Source organism: Artibeus jamaicensis, unplaced genomic scaffold (assembly GCF_021234435.1).
Source record: "Artibeus jamaicensis isolate MK-2021 breed Jamaican fruit bat unplaced genomic scaffold, CSHL_Jam_final scaffold_1964, whole genome shotgun sequence".
Classification (NCBI taxonomy): Eukaryota; Metazoa; Chordata; class Mammalia; order Chiroptera; family Phyllostomidae; genus Artibeus; species Artibeus jamaicensis.
The window spans coordinates 52,704,407-52,721,045 of NW_026522030.1; the positions used below are offsets into that span (position 1 = coordinate 52,704,407).

The following is a 16,639-nucleotide window of genomic DNA, read 5'->3' on the forward strand; positions in this document are numbered from 1 at the left end:
GGCATCCACAAGGACACAGCTAAACCTCCCAGCTTCTCTGTTGTCCTTGAGACTTTGAGGCGTACCTTGACAGATTACCAGAACAAGCTGGAAGATGCATCTAATGAGGTAACACTTGCACTGTTTGGCTGCACACATATAGCCTTCGGCCTGCAGCAGTACGTATCCCTTGCTTGTTCCAAAGGTCAGAAAAATTGGGAATATTGAAGTGGCAGCTTCACAGATACAAAAAATAATAAATTGTCTGTCATTGTTCTTTAAGTGTGGCCTAAAGTCGTGTCTCACTTATGGTTTTGTAACTTAGGTCACACTGTTATTTTTAAAGTTGTAAAGACTCTGTCACTGTTGAACTTCAAAATTTATTTATTTTAATTTAATACAAAAGCTATGCAAGTCATTCAAGTTACTATAATATGTGTTATATTTAAATTTTAATGGGTTTTCATGAAATTTGGAACAGGTAGTGGAAATTAGGTATTATCAATATTCTAGGTTAGGATTTGTACAAACTGTGGAAATCTGAATAAAAAAATATGTTAGTTTTCATTCTCTAAAGTGAGTAAAGTGTTGATAGAAGTTTTTAAAAACAGTTGTTTGTTTGATGTAGCCTGGAAGTTTTTGGTTTGCTGATTGAAAAAGCTCATGCTTCTACTTATCACCTCATTTGTATTATTTAAAGTTTGGGTTGATAATTTTCTTGGATATTAAAATATTTTATGAATTTGTGCTTTAAGAACTGAAGAGTTTGCTTAATTACATTTGTCAAATTAGATAATATAAAGTAATTGCATTAAATACAATTAGCAAAACAAATTCTTTGAACCAAAAACAAACTACACAATGTGGAATTTGGTGTTTTATCCTTTTGTTTTTCTGTTTCATTCATATAATTCACAGACTGTGAAACTATTACATTTCACACTTCAGAAAGGGCTTATATTACTTTCGTAAGTTGAATAAAGAAGGAAAAGTGAGCCTTCTTAATTCCCTTTGTAATTGTTCAAAAAGCATTAAAGAAAGTGACCACTGAAATAATTAAATTTCTATGAAGAATAAATATTGCTAAGTCTTTCCCAGTGAGGCAAGACAGCCTGAATTGTTAGTAGTTTATGAAACTCTTCTGAGGCCTAGGACTTGAAGCTGCAGGGTAACTAGGAACATATTACCCACGGCGAATTGTTATTTGGGAGGATGAATGTCACATGATCCTCAGCACAGTTGAAAAGTCGACTCAGCAGGCTTTGGCTTAGTAATGTGCTTTGTTGTGAACCAGTGCCAGAGACAGCAGTGGGGAGACCAAGGGGGTGGCTGCAAAGAAAGCAAAAAGAGCAGTCTGACAGCAAGAAGAATGAACTGTCAAAGAAAATAAATCACAAGCGGAGCAGGACCAACTGATGACCTGCCACAAGCCTTCCCAGTAGGACTGCATGTGACCGACCCTGAAGTTGTCATATGGAGCGAGAGACCAGTGAATACCCTCATGATGTATAGAAAGAACAGGCTTTGCTGTGTCCTTTTTTCTTTCCTTATAGATGCCACTGCTTCTGGCATTTTGGCCCAGTAGGATTTTAAGAATAAAGTTATATTTGTTTACAGTAAGAATGAAATCCTTTGTCCAGACATCTAGTAAAAACACTGTAACATCACTGACATTTTAAGCTTGAATGCTTTCTTTTCTGTTGAGCCCTGTGGGCTTGTGGCAGAAATTACATAGTTAACCAAAAGAAGTAATTTTTAAGACTCTCAATTACTATTCAGAAATTTATAGTAAGTAATTGCATTAAAAACATTGAAAAATTACATTTGGAGTTACTCATCCTTGAAAAATATGAAGTTATTTACATTTCCTCTTAACAGCTGAACAGCGTGAACAATGCTAAGGAAAAGGCATCTAGTGAACTTGATTCTACCAAACAGAAGATAGAAGCCCACACAAAAAACATAAAGGTATTATGATTTTAAATAACTTTTCCTTTTGTATTAAGAAACAAATATAATTACTTAGTGAAAGTTATATAGCTTCCTATTTCTTATTAAGTACATTTGGATACAATTTTTGTTTTTTATTTTTGGTCAAAGTAACAAGACTTTTTTTCATTAAAAAATAAAACTTGATTAGAAATTGTTCTGGTTAATGGGAAAATTTATTTTCTAGGCTTAATTATAATACCATAGATTCAAAGAATGATTTAAGATTTAATGTCCACCCTTAGATACATAGTAAACACTCTTCATAAGCACATCAGTATTTGGAGTCAAATTTCAACATTTTTGGGTGGAGCCATTGTTTTTAGTATGTCATGCCTAGTAATGGGCCAAGACCAGGCCTGGCTCAAGTCCAGGAAAACAGTTTGTTTTATTTTCTGTGCAGCTTTTATATACTACAGTTTTGCAAAACTATACTGAAACAGCTCTCAGAGTTGCTTAGTATTGCTGAATTTTTTTGTGTTTTGGTGCATATTGCGTTTGTCCTTTACATACTTCATAGAATTTAAGGTTAAGGAATAAATTGTGTAGCAGAATTTTATGCCACACTTTTTTTGTATTAGTATTTGGAATTTCATGGAGAAGGAAATGTTTTTATAAATGTAAGAGTTTTATTCATAAAATGTTATTTAAATTTTTTCTGAATCACCAAGTTATTTTTTAATAATGGGTTGAAATAAAGGAGCTTTTTGGAATAAGCTATCTTATTAGCAGTTTATGTTTAAATGCTAAAATAACAAGTTTTCTAATTTTTTAGCTAAAAGTATTGTATTTAGACAATATACTCAAGTAAAATCCCTTAATGTTAGGCATTATAATTAAATGTTTGCCTTTGTGATTTTTTTATGTTAAAGCTTTAAAAGTCTTCATTATGCACTTTATAATGAATCCCACCCATGTATTGGTTGTCTATCATACAACTTGTATTTTTGGTGTCTCCTGTAGGACCTTCAGGATAAACTGGCTGATGTCAGTAAGGAGTTAAGTCATTTGCGCACTAAGTGTGCAGATAGAGAGGCTCTGATCAGCACTTTGAAAGTGGAACTACAAAATGTGCTGCACTGCTGGGAGAAAGAAAAGGCACAGGCAGCCCAGTCTGACTGTGAACTGCAGAAGCTTTCCCAGGCTTTCCAAAAGGAGACCGAGGTATTACCTGAGACCAGAGACTGTCAGGAATAGCCTTTCACTAATCTAGTTTTATACATTTACATACATCAAATGCCCATTTTTACTCTTAATTTGGTTTAATTAAAAAAATTGTTCTGAGCTGTTTTGAAATATTCACGCCAGCTGCAAAAATCAGCCACTGCATTACTCTTGTGTCATCCTGTTTTGTGAGAGAAGTAATGTAGATTAACCCTCCTGTCACTTGTACAACTGGTTTTCTCTATGGAGAACATCGTATCTCAAGCAGCTGTGCTCCTAGCAGTTCTTTCAAGGTTGGCCTGATTTCCAATGACACAATTATTTTTTTTATTTCCATTGTTCAGTAGCTAGGCCGGGTGGAAATAATTTTTTTTTTTAATCAGGAAGAGTAGGACTTAAATCCTGGTACTTCTGTTTACAAACTGTGAATATGGAAAAGCCACACAGCTTAGTCTTTCCGCATCCGAGTTTCCTTATTTGCAAAACAGTAATAGTATTTCCTGTAATAGACAATGTTCTTACTCTTTATATCACAGTTTAGAAAATTACAAAATCCCACCAAATTAAAACTTTATTTGGGTGCCCTATAGAGTGGGCTATCCATTTTTATTTATTAGTGACTTCTTAAAGTATGATGACACAGCTTTCATATTCTGTATGAGCTGTGTGAATGGAATTACCTTATATTTTCCTTTTCCCATGGGACGTGGAGCTAGTCTAGCTGATGTGAAACTGGTTTATCTGAGTCGTCCTGCATATTGAGTTCATTACTTCAACAAATATGAAATGCATGCCAAGAAAGTAAAAAGGAAACATTCTTTCCCCTCTTCTTGCAGTCTGGGATTTAAATTGTGTCCACATGAAGGGACTGGAATTGTTCTACACATCAGATAATGATTAAAGGAAACTAGAAGCCTGACTGTATTGTAAAGTCAGCATGTCTACAACAGTGTGGTTGGGTTCAACATGTGTGAATTGATTTTGGATCTTGAGATTCTCTTTTCACGCCAAATGAATGATTGTCATGCATGGTTTATCACAGCCCAAGCAAAGGGGACATAATGGCGACACAGTGAATTATCCCTGAGGATGAATTCAGCAGCAAAATGTGCAGGGGGGAGCTTTTAGGTGCCTGGATATTACATTTGCTTAATTATATTTAAGGAGATTTTTAAACATCTTAACCCAGTTGGAAATGCAAAAGACATCTTTAATTGCTTAAAAAAGAAAAAGACGTAGATATCTATGAAGACTCTTCTGATATCCTCACTCACATTTATGATTTTGATTAAATATTTAAATTGTTTGGTTTTTAAATTGGAAAAAAGTAAAGAGGCATATAGGGAGGATTAAGATACACATTTTGATATATATCAGAAAACTTTTCCACAAATTCTAATTATAAACAATTGCATATGCTATGTTCAGTTTTTCTTACCTAAAGATTAGAATTTCTATTTTGTTCCCTGTTAAAACCTCTCCTTTTACAAATTTTCTTTTTCTGCTGATACATTAAAAAATCTTGGGGGAACTTATCTATATAAAACACTCATTTTGCAGCTTCGCAGTTACTTGTCTTGAGTCCCACTCTTTGGGACTGTATAGACGAAACACCTTATAGAGACAGCATCAGGTACTTTAGTCAGTAAACTCTCCTTGTGTATTCAAGATGGGATCAGCCTTTTACCAAATTCTGCAACAGAATATTTCTGGGTCATTAAACACTGGGTAGTGTACTTCATTGCAATAGCAATGTAATTTTTTAGGGTTTATTTTATTTTATTATTTTTTATTGTTATTTAAGTACAGTTGTTTCCATTCTTCCTGTCCCCTGCAATGTAATTTTGAACAACTTTTTAAATAATTTCTAATTGGATAGTTTTGAAAATGTGTCTTGGGCAGCTATGTCCATTTTTTGACCGTTACTTTGTAATATTTAAACACCTACAACTGCCCCTTGTGCCAAACACTGTATGAACTTATAAGTGGGGAAAACAAATGAGCCCATCCTCCATTATCTTTCATATCACTGTCTGCTTTGCCTAAGGGGCTCGGCATAGATTTCCTGTATGTGGTGAATAAACTGGAATCCCTGGAGGAGGACGAAAGCTGAGTAATTGTGTGCCCATAAAGTTCAGACACTGGTGTAACTTTTTCTTTGACAGAGTTGAGCAACACTCTGCTGTCTGTTGTGATGTTTTTGATTTAGCATCTGTTTTAGCACATGTAAATATGAAATTATAGAATTCTCAATATAGAAATATCAATATCTACATTTCAATTAGAAGAGCTTAGAAACATTATAGCTGAGGAAGCTGAGGCCTGAACGTTCACTTGCTAAGAGCACATCCTCAGTAGTAGCCGAGGTAGGGTGGTCTGAACTTTGGGCTTCTCGACTTCACACTGTGGTTTTGAACACTAAGAGTAAGCTATCCCAGATTTTATCTGATGCTTAGTTTTGAAAAAACAGTCACCCAATATCAGTATTCTGAGACCTGAGTGTTTTAATTCCTTTCCAGGTTTTTGAAATAAATTCTTTACTGTCTGCATTATATGTTTTATTTTTTAGAGTGTTTATATATGGGAATTTACTTTGTTTTCCTCACAGGAGAAGCTAACCTTCCTTCATACCTTGTATCAGCACTTGATAGCAGGCTGTGTGCTCATAAAACAACCAGAAGGCATGCTGGATAAATTCTCCTGGTCTGAGCTTTGTGCAGTCTTGCAGGAGAATGTTGATGCCCTGATCGCAGACCTCAACAGGGCTAATGAGAAGGTAACTGTCCTCAGGCACCAGACACCTCTATTAAATTCAGTGACATTTGTCCACATCACAGTATCATTAAGAGGGGCTGACATTCATCTTATTTCAAAAAGAATTTGGCTGTTAATAATTCAGTACCATTAATTATGGCTTGTCTACAACTCAGTTTGATGCCATTGCTGTGGGCATGTAAATGTGACTGAAGTCTGTATGAAGTCTCTAAGCTCCACTTTCTGTGCAGGACATGCTAATACTACTAGCCAGCATTAGCCACAGGGACCTAATTAAAAGAAAATAAATTAATCTTACTGATGAAGCAATTCAAAGAACTTAGCCATTTACATTAATAAACCAACTCTTTATGATAGCATAAAATAGAAACAAGATACAGTTATTCAAAAACATGATCTTAAAATTCTTTGCTTAGGATATAATGAGGTGTTACTTTAAAAGCAGTTAAAAATTTTAAATTATGTTTGTGACATTTCTTGAAGTATAACAAACTGTGTATTACCAAACCCATTCAGTGCTTTAGATTGTAAGAAGTGTATAAGTATAATGTAGGAGAAAATGATAGACTTTTATAGTCACTTTATCATTCACAAGTTTAGAAATTCAGTCTTTAAAAAAATTAAAAAACCTTCTTTTGGTTATAGAAAACCAAAATAGCTTAGCAGACCAACATATGTCACTATTAAAGATATTGATTCTTATCTATCAAACTGGTCAGAGCTATGTTTACGTGGTCTAGTTTCCAGATCTTAGTTGCCGTGACACTTGCTGTTAAGGGACATGAAAAAAGAACTGTTCTTGAAAGTTTTTTTTTCCTGGGGCCAATTTTAGGGTGAGAGAGAGCATTTCACCTTGGTCTGATTGGCAGACACTGCCGTGGGCACTGAGAAGTGGGGCCAGGGACACAAGGGGGTTGCGAGGCCCAGATGCTGTTCCTTATTGTGAGTGTGTGTGTTGTGGGTGTGAAAATTACTGACAATTAAAATGAGTCCATGTTTTAACCCTCTGAGATGGTGTTGTTTTCATAGATTTTCACAGTTTTAAAACATCATTAATGGTTGGAAAATTCTGCTTTATTATATGCAGAATATCTGTGGGTTTGTAAATCTCATTGAAACACTTTCTTTCCCATTGAGATATCTGAACAGCTAGAGTTTTGGATGTAGAAGTTAAGATATTCTTCCAACTTCAAATGTTTGTGTGATCTTAAGGAATAAAATATATTAGAAAATTCTGGATGGCCTTTGGAGGTGTCATAGCACCTCCTCCGAACCATTGACAAACCACATGGAAATGGTTTGTCGGCATATCATATTCTCTGTTGCATTTCCCCATTTAGATAAGTCATCTAGAGTATATCTGTAAAAACAAGTCCGATACGATGAGAGAGCTTCAGCAGACCCAGGAAGACACCTTCAACAAAGTGGCAGAGCAGATCAAAGCCCAGGAGAGCTGCTGGCACAAGCAGAAGAAGGAGCTGGAGCTGCAGTACTCAGAGCTCCTCCTGGAGGTGCAGAAGAGGGCACAGGTAGGCTCCCTCCCCAGAGAACTTGAGCAAATGGGTGCTCCATCCTTATTTCAGATGCCGCGGTCAAGTCAGTGTAAAGCTTCTTGACTACCACATACGACTTGGTAGGCATAAGGGAAATGTATGATCGTGCAAACTCACACTCGCATAAATAATACATACATGGGTATTAAGTATTGTCTTTCACCTAAGTTTGGAAGTAGATGGATTTCTGGTTAAAATATCTCAGAATGTATTGATCAATTAAATGCTAAAATTGTATTTCATTTATTTACTTTTTAAAATAAAGGGTTAAGAGGTTTGGTAAAATATTATCGGTTTCAGTGTGGGTATTTTTTTTTTTTAAATCCAGTTTGCTTCACTTGTAAGGGTTCCTATGTGAACCATCATTTTAATTCATTTGGGGTTGAAATTTGTTATATCTCCTAACATTGTATAAGAACTAGAGTTGGAGTTGTAGACCTGAAGCAAAATAATTGCTGTGGGACGTATTTTGTCTTCTGGGTTGTATTCCATTGAGACCAGAAGTTACGGGTAGTTAATTTAGCCATTTTTGTTTCTACACAAATTTTTAGCCAAATGATTTGTATTGCTAACTGTCATTCCTGCTCAATCAGAATAACATATGGTAGTGTACATGGTTTTGTCATATTTAATTTAATGGTAGGTCCCTGTTTTCAAGATAAAAGACTTAGGAACCAGAAGATTATATATTTTCCCCATGACTGATTCAGCATTTAATCTTTTATTTGCTCCACTCAGGTGATTATGGGTTAATATAATTTAAAAAAAGAAACCATATATATGTTTTTGTTTGCCAGTAAATAGTTTTGGGTTTCTTAAAATAAGAACACACTGTTTTTCCAAATCTAAGGGCCCTATGGGAATTTACGCCTCTCTCTGAATTTGAATGAATTAATATACTCTCCTAAAGAAGCCATTTGTTCACTGTATGAAGGGTGCCTAGTGATATGCCCTGCGTTTTCTACTACTGAAATAAGTCACTACTACTTATTTTAGAAGTAACATTGACATACAGTGCACTGAACAGATCTTACATGTACCATTTGATGTTTTGATCAATGCAAACACCCACATAAACATCACCCCACTTAAAACGTGAAACATTTTCATTACAAAGTTCTTATGCCCACTTGCAGTCAGCTTATGGAGTGGCCCCACAGGGGCCACGCTTCTGAGAAGCGTCATCATAGATTACTTTCATCTATGAAGGAGTCATTCAGTAGTTTTTGGTGGTTGACATTTTTATTTAATTTTATTGTATTAAACATGGTTTTATGTGAAATAGGTTATTTCACCCAAAATAATGGTTTTTATACTCATCCATATTGTTGGGTGTGCCCAAAGTAATTTCCTTTTATGGTCAAGTACTATTCCATTTATAATTACATTACAATTTGAGATGGATTGTGAGTTGATGGACATTTGGATTGTTTTCAGTTTTTGGCTATCATAAATGAAATTGTTATGAATGTGATTGCACAAGTGTTTTGTTGACATATGTTCTGATTTCTCTTTGTTAAAAGTGTAATTTCTAGGTCATAGGGTAGGTGTATGTTTACAAATTTCTGTCAAAGTTTTTTCTAAAATGATTGATTCATTTTACATTTTCATCATCAATATATGAGAGTTTTCATTGTTTTACATCCTCTGCAACATTTGATATTGTCAGTCTTACATTTTAGACATTCTGGTTGTTTTTATGGTATTCTATTGTGGTTTTAATTCATATTTTCTCAGTGATTAATTGTGTTTTACATTTTCATGTACTTAAATGGTCATTCATGTATCTTATTTTATGAAATATCTATTCAAGTACCTGCCCATTTAAAAATGTGGATTGTTTGTGTTTTTATTATTGATTTGTAAGAGTTATTTATGTGTTCTAAATATAAATCCTTTATATATATATGTTTTCTTTCACACATATTATCTTTCAGTTTTCACTTATTTTTTAATGTTTCTTTTGATGATCACAGGTCTTAGAATATTGATGAAGTCTGACTTATAAATCTTTTTCTATTTTGGGTAATTATTTTTATATGCTAAGTAATCTTTCTATATAACAGGATTGTGGAGATAATCTATTGTTTCTTCTAGAAGTTTTATAGTCTTAGCTTTTATGTTGATCCATCTCAAATTAATTTTTGTGTGTGATGTTAGGTAGTGGGCAAAGCCTCATTTTCCTCCTGCATGTACTGTTCCCCAAACATTTGTTCAAGACTTTACTTTCCTCATTAAACAGCTTCCCTCCCTTTATGAAACAAAAAAACAGGTGACCATTTATGGACACCGTGGATCTGTTGTTCATTTATACAGTTTTGGCTTTTCCATATGAATGGAATCATACAGCATGTAGCCATTTGGGTTTGGCTTTTTTTACTTAGAAAAATATATTTGGGATTCATTACTTTGTAGTGTTTACCAGTGGTTTGTTCCTTTTTACTCCTGAGTGATACTCCATTGTATGGATGTACCACAGTTTATTTATCCAGATACTTGCTGATGGGCCTTTTTGTTGTTTTTACTTTGGAGTTGAATTGAATTGAATTGAATTTATTTTATTTTTCCCAATACAATTTTTTATTGTATATTTTTTCCATTACCATTTAGTCCCCATATACCCCCTTCTCTCCCACAGTTATCACACTGCTGTCTATGTTCATGAGTCTTTTTTCTTTTTTGCTTAGTCCCTTCTCCCTGCCCCACAACTGAAGGTGCTTTAAACATTCATAAATAGATTTTTGTGATCATAAGTTTTCATTCCTCTTGGATAGATAATTGGGAGCCTGATTTCTGGGTTATATGGTAAGTGTATATCTAACTTTATAAGAAACACTTATTAAGTTGCCTTCCAAAGTGGCTGTACCATTTTGCATTCTCAGTGGCAATGTCAGAGACTTCCAGTCGCTCTGCATCTGGGCCAGCATATAGTTCCATCATTTTCTTTTTTCCTTTTAGTCAAATAGGTGTGTAGTGGTATGGTATTTAGTTTTAATTTACATTTTCCCTAATTTATAATAATGTTGAACATTTCTTTATGTGCTTATTTTCCATCTGTATATCTCCTTTGATAAATTATCTATTCATATATATTTCTCAGTTGTAATTGGGTTGCTTGTTTCTTTATTGCTATATTTTGAGAGTTGTTTGTATTACTGGATACAGGTCATTTGTCAGGTATATGATCTGAAAATATTTTCTCACATTCTCTTAATAGTACTTTGGCATAGGAAATGTTGTAAGTTTTTATAAAGTTCAATTTACCAATTTTTTAATGCTTATACCTTTGGTGTTGTATCTAAGAATTCTGCTTAGTATGCAGTCACTAGGATTTCCTCTGTTTTCTCTTCTATAATAGATGTTTTATAATTTTAGGTTTTACATATTGGTCTGTGATCTGTTTTGAACTGATTTTTATAAAGCTCTGAGATAAAGCTGTGAAATACAGGTTGTTCTGCATTTTTTTTTTTGCGTATGCATATGTATGTCCAGTTATTCCAGTACTCTTTATTGAAAAGACTATCCTTCTCTATTTGCACCTTTGTCAAAAAAATCAGCTTACTGTATTTGTGTAAGTTTATTTCTGGACTTTCTCATCTGTTCTATTTATTTATTTGTGTAGTCTTTTTCTTCATTACTACACTGACTTGATTACTGTATCTTTTTAGTAAGTCTTGAAATCAGGTTATGTGAGTCTTGCAACTTCATTTTCAATACATGTTTTGAACACACTTCTTTTATTCTAAATCTGCAGGAAGGCACAGCAAGTCCCTTTCTGAAGTAAGGGCATCAGTCATCACAAATGCTCATGTTTTAAGAGGAGCCCTCACTGAAGGCTTTTCTCTGAATAATGGTTAATACCCTAGGCTTTGATCCATGGGTATGCAAATTAAAAGTATTATTTTTATTATTGTTAAAAGTATATTAATATTATAACAAACTATAGAAATGATCCCTGAAAGTATAGTCTTACATTAATATTATATATTGGCATATAGCCTGTATTTTTATGAACATATTTGAATTTTCATAAAATATAATTGAATACACAGCAGCAATTCAGTTGGATTTTATATTTGGTAAACTGCTATTGTGATGTGTATTACAGGACCTATAAATTTTATTTTAGGAAATTTTATTATGATGAATTGTATACTTCTGCTTTTTCCCTGAAAGCTATAATGCAAATAAGAATATTTTAATTTTATAGTACTTAATGTATTTTCAAAAATTATGTTGATAACATCATGAGGGAGGAAACCCACAGTTTTTGCGTAGGGTTGTGTGTTGTAGAGGATGTTTGGTGTCAGATGAACATAGCCCTTAATAGAGACCATGTGCTAGAAAACAAATGACTTATCCACAGAGCCCTGCGTTTAATGTTTGGTATTGTAAAGAAGTGGTTAGTGAAGTACAGCTAGTTAAATAAAAAACGAATTTTGGATTTGAATTACTTTTATCTGAAAAGTGCAGTCGAGTTATTTGCAAGACATTTGAATGTGTAATAAGCTTTAAAACAATTAGTGGAATTGCTATCAGTTAAATGAAACTCGTAGAACAGAAAGTTTGGTTCTAGCATCACAGCATGTTTGTAGCATTGAGCAAAATGTGCTAGCCACATGGCCGGGTACTCCTTGAATTCACATACTTTTGGAGCCATTGTATAAATACATCTCACGCACCTATGCCGGCTGAAGCGTCTAGGCTTCAGTGCCACATCGCACTCCACTTCCGAAGTTTGCATTTGCAGGCTTAGTATATATGTGCTTATTTCTGTTTTACCTGAAAAAGATGAAATTACTGGAACAAGAACTTCCTTCCTAGAAATAAAGATTTTTCACTATCAGTTAAGTATAATTAAGCCTTGATGCAATGCTTATTATACACATTTTAGGTATGACATTTTAGTAAAATCAAGTGAATTTAGAATGGAGAACAAAACCCAAAGAAATTCAGATACATTATACTATATTGCATTTTATTCCTCTTATATCATGGGAGTGATTATACTTTTGGCAAGAAATCGGGGCAGTCATAAAACTGTTATTAGATGTTGAAACTTTTAATTGAGTTCCAAAACTGTTCAGGGATAAAGTGCAGCTTGTTTATATTGTTGGAGGGTAGGCATACATGCCTGTCTGAAGTAATTGACAGGGAGTTAGACAGAATCCTGTACACCCCAGCTTCTTGGACTGTGAGATGGCTGGAGTGGGCACTTATAAGGAAGTATTATTGGTAAGTCCTCTGACTGCTATTTAAATAATTGCTCTAGAATTTTTTTTAATAATAATGTTATTTGGTCAAATTGCATAAGGTTCGGTAGATTCTTTTCAGTGCTTTTGCATACTTTGCATGCCTCTTCGAACAGGAGCTGTGCATCATTTAAGTATCATTTCTACTTTGCAGATATGGAAACTAAGGTTCAGAGAGCTGATACCACTTGTTTGCATAGCAAGGAGGTTCTAGGACAGGGTTAGAATGGTGGTGATAACAGATGTAAAATGCTTAGCATCTTGGTTGGTATTTAGAAATTGCAAAGTGAATGTAATGTTTTCTTTATTACATTGTCTTTATCCTTAGCGTTCAATCTTTTTGCAACACTTTTTAAAGAGAAATATATGCTATTTTTCTATAGAAAGCAATATCTGAAAATAGGTGTAGCGACAACTCAGTTTCATATTTCTTTTACTTACATTTCTGAGTGACTCTGGATTAATTAATAATTAAACATGGTACTGTATGAAAGAGCCAACTGGTGCCATGTTGTCAGCAATTCTAAATGGTAGTTTCTTTATCTCTATTTTTCTCAGACTTTTTTCCTGATACTGAATTTTTAGTATACTCTATTGCAAAATTACTACTATAGGAAGGAATATCAAACTGACTTTTATATAATGTAGTTAATATTAATAAATACTTTACATGTTATATACCAGATATATAGGACGCTGTGTTTCATGCTGTGGTACTAAGAGATATAATACTTAGTTTTTTCCTCAAAAAGTGTCAAATTTAATTGTGGAGTTATTAAGTAAACATGAAACATTAAGTGATACAAGGTTTCTCATAAGGCTGTGCGTAATTAATTGCTAAAAGAATGCTACATAAACTTAGAAGAGGAGGTGGTTAGAGTTTGAAGGCTTCAAAAGGAGACTGGAGCCACCTGGGATCTGAAAACCCAGAAGAAAGGGAGACATGAGACAGGCAAGAACTTAGAGGTAAAGCTTCCTTTGTGACAGTCTGAGGCAGCATCTTTGAACAATCAGCAAATTGAGCATCTTGCCTGTATTGACACATTTATTTTCAGTCTAATGATAAGGAGAACTCTGTTCTTTTGAGAGCTGGGCTCTACAAAAGAGCATTTTATAAGTTGTTTTGCCTTAGAAACAAAAGAGTAAACACAGGAGTACGTATTATTTTTGACATGCTAAATTTACAAAATGAGGGTAGTATTTTCAAGTTAATCACTATGGGGTTAGAGAGAGAGTGTGTGTGTGTGTGTATGTATATATATATATAAATATATAGAATATATTTATATATAATATATATTATATATATAAAATAAAATCATGGAATTGGTAGGTCATACGGTAAGTCTGTGGGAACTTTTTGAGGAACTGCCAAACTGGTTTCAATAGCTGCTGCCACGATTTTACGTTCTCACCAGCAACGTATGAGGGTTCCAATTTCTCTATAGCACATGCTTTGTTTTTAACAGAGAAACATTAACATCATTGGAAAATCAGATGAATTTATGTTTATTATATTTTAAAATATTTTCATTGTATAGAAAGACAAGATATATAACTTATGAAAATAAGACATTTTAAATGAAGTTCTTTCGTGTCTGTGTGTCACCCAATGTCCAGTTTGTAATTTGTCTTTTTGCCAACATAAAGAATAGAAAACTCAGCAAGCAAAAATGATAAAGAATTTTATTCCCTAGGGAAGTGTCTAATTTCTGGCTCAAAGTCTCCAAGTTCATGGAGTGCTGTAAGCCAACAAGGCATCCCTGAAAACTTGTGTATTTCAGAAAGTAAGTGTGTGATTTATTAAGGAAAGAAGCTGTCCTCTCCCTGCATTTTGGGTGCACCTTGAATTTGCAGAGAGTAAAAAAAAGTAGTGAAATTATATAGTGTTTTGACATGACAGGGGAATATATGTAAAGGGTATCTATTCTATAGTTTTAGTTTTTAAAACATATTGCAAGAAAAGACTGGTTTTTGGGGGGAGTGAGGGGAAGTTCTGGAATATTATTTTTGAAATTAAACCCACTAAAGAGGATTTCAGTACTAGGAATGCTTTTGTCCCATTTGAAGGCGATGTTCCTATGTTTGCTTTAAAAATATTGGCCTTTAATCTCCTTGGGTAAGGAACACAGGATTTTTTTTTAAAGAAAAATTTGCTCTTATAGCTGTTTCTAGCCTTGCCAATCAAACAAGCTTTGTTCTTCAAGAATAATTCACAGTAAATAATGCAGTACCTCTGAAGGTCCCTGTGGCCTATCAGAATTAATTTAAAACAGAATTCTGACATGTTGATAAGTCCAAAATTATATTCAGAAACAATATCTTTTTAAATTATATATTTTTTCTTCTTAAGTCTGTAAAACTTTTTATTCATTGGGCATTTATTCAGTACCTTTTATGGGCAAAACACTGTGCTAAGTAAGCACCAAGGAACATTTTGTAAAGGATTATTTAATTTGTTCAATATTTATTAAGTACCTATAAGGTATAGAGCACTGTAGTAATTCCTGGCCTCTAGGAACTAGCACTCCGTTGTACTTGAGGGAGAGGAGATATAGACACAAGATAGAAGTAAGTAGTGGTGTAGGAATTACATGCTTGAATGGTTTAATGAAGTCTCAAGATGGTCAAAGCCAGTGTGTGAGTGAGAATGATAGTAAAAGGTGTTATGGAATATAGGCAGACCCTGAAATGGGTTCTGAATATATATATATAAACTTTGCTATTTAATTTTACCTTTTTTTTTTTTTAAAGATTTTATTTATTTATCTTTAGAGGGGAAGGGAAGGGGAGAGGGAGAGAAACATCAATGTGCGGTTGCCTTTCATGTGTCCCCTGCTGGGAACTGGCCTGCAGGGAACCGGCCTGCAACCCCGGTGTGTGCCCTGATTGGGAATCGAACTGTGATTGTCTGGTTCGCAGGCCCGCGCTCAATCGACTGAGCTACACCAGCCACGGCTGGGTTCTGAATATTTTAAAAATTTGAATTATGTTAGGGGAGTGGAAAGGGAAGTGACCTGGGGGTGCTAGAGAATGTGGTTGAATTGTGAAAAGTGCTGTGAGGTTCATGTCCTGAAAATAAAGGAGCAGATCCTTCTCTCCTTTCCCAAGTGGAGGGTTGTGGGAGAAGCCTTTACGGGAGCAGTTATGTGGTGATGTTGGAGCTTGAGCAGGGAACCTTGGTTCAGGTTAAGCAATAGGGTTGGACTGACAGAATCTGAAGTGGCATTGAAAAGGGCATGAATGGCTGGTGGTGGTGACAGCCGGGACTAGGGCGGTGGTGGGGAGATGGGTCAGGGTGATATGATATGGGCTTGCTGATGGCCTTGATTTGGGACTGCAGAGGATCGGGTGAAAGGAGGAGGAATAAGACTGACTAATGTCTTTGACATGGATAGTTTAGTGGGTGTTGGTGCCAATTACTGATATAAAGAAAGCTATTATGAACACTTTTAGAGGGAAAATCAACAGTTATCAACAGTACTGGACTGGATAACTTTTGTTTGAGGTGGTGGTGAGCTGCTGGACAGTCAGATCTGTGATTCCAGATTTCAGTGGAGATGCCGGGGACTCAGAAATGAACAAAACTGTCAATGACATTTGTCAATAAGAACTTTAAAAGTTAAAAACTTTAATTTCATTATTTTTAAATCTTTAATTCAAATATCCTACTTTGCTAATCCCAGTTATCTGATTGATATTGGCCTGGTTCATTTTTTAAAATAAGCATTGATACTTGATTATAATTACTTAAACCAAGAATTATTTAAGAGTGGTTATTAAACAATTAAACAGTCTTTAAATTATATAAGTCTCATGAAATCATCCATAGTGGTAATAGTTAATATTAATCAGCACCTTGAAAGATAAAATGACTAAAAATGATCAAAATTTGGGGCCATAAAATGACAGAAAGATTTTCAAAAA

The 16,639-nt window shown here is 34.4% G+C and overlaps 1 protein-coding gene across 6 annotated transcripts in view; it reads left to right on the plus strand.

Annotated features, from left to right (window-relative positions):
• Positions 1-16,639, plus strand: part of CCDC171 (coiled-coil domain containing 171) — a 313,511-nt gene that overhangs the window by 114,639 nt on the left and 182,233 nt on the right. For all 6 annotated transcript variants that reach the window (XM_053656500.1, XM_053656501.1, XM_037132070.2 and 3 more), the window contains 5 exons: positions 2-108; positions 1,858-1,947; positions 2,932-3,132; positions 5,741-5,908; positions 7,248-7,436. In XM_053656500.1, the coding sequence (XP_053512475.1) occupies positions 2-108; positions 1,858-1,947; positions 2,932-3,132; positions 5,741-5,908; positions 7,248-7,436 (755 nt within the window). The remainder of the gene's footprint in view (position 1; positions 109-1,857; positions 1,948-2,931; positions 3,133-5,740; positions 5,909-7,247; positions 7,437-16,639) is intronic.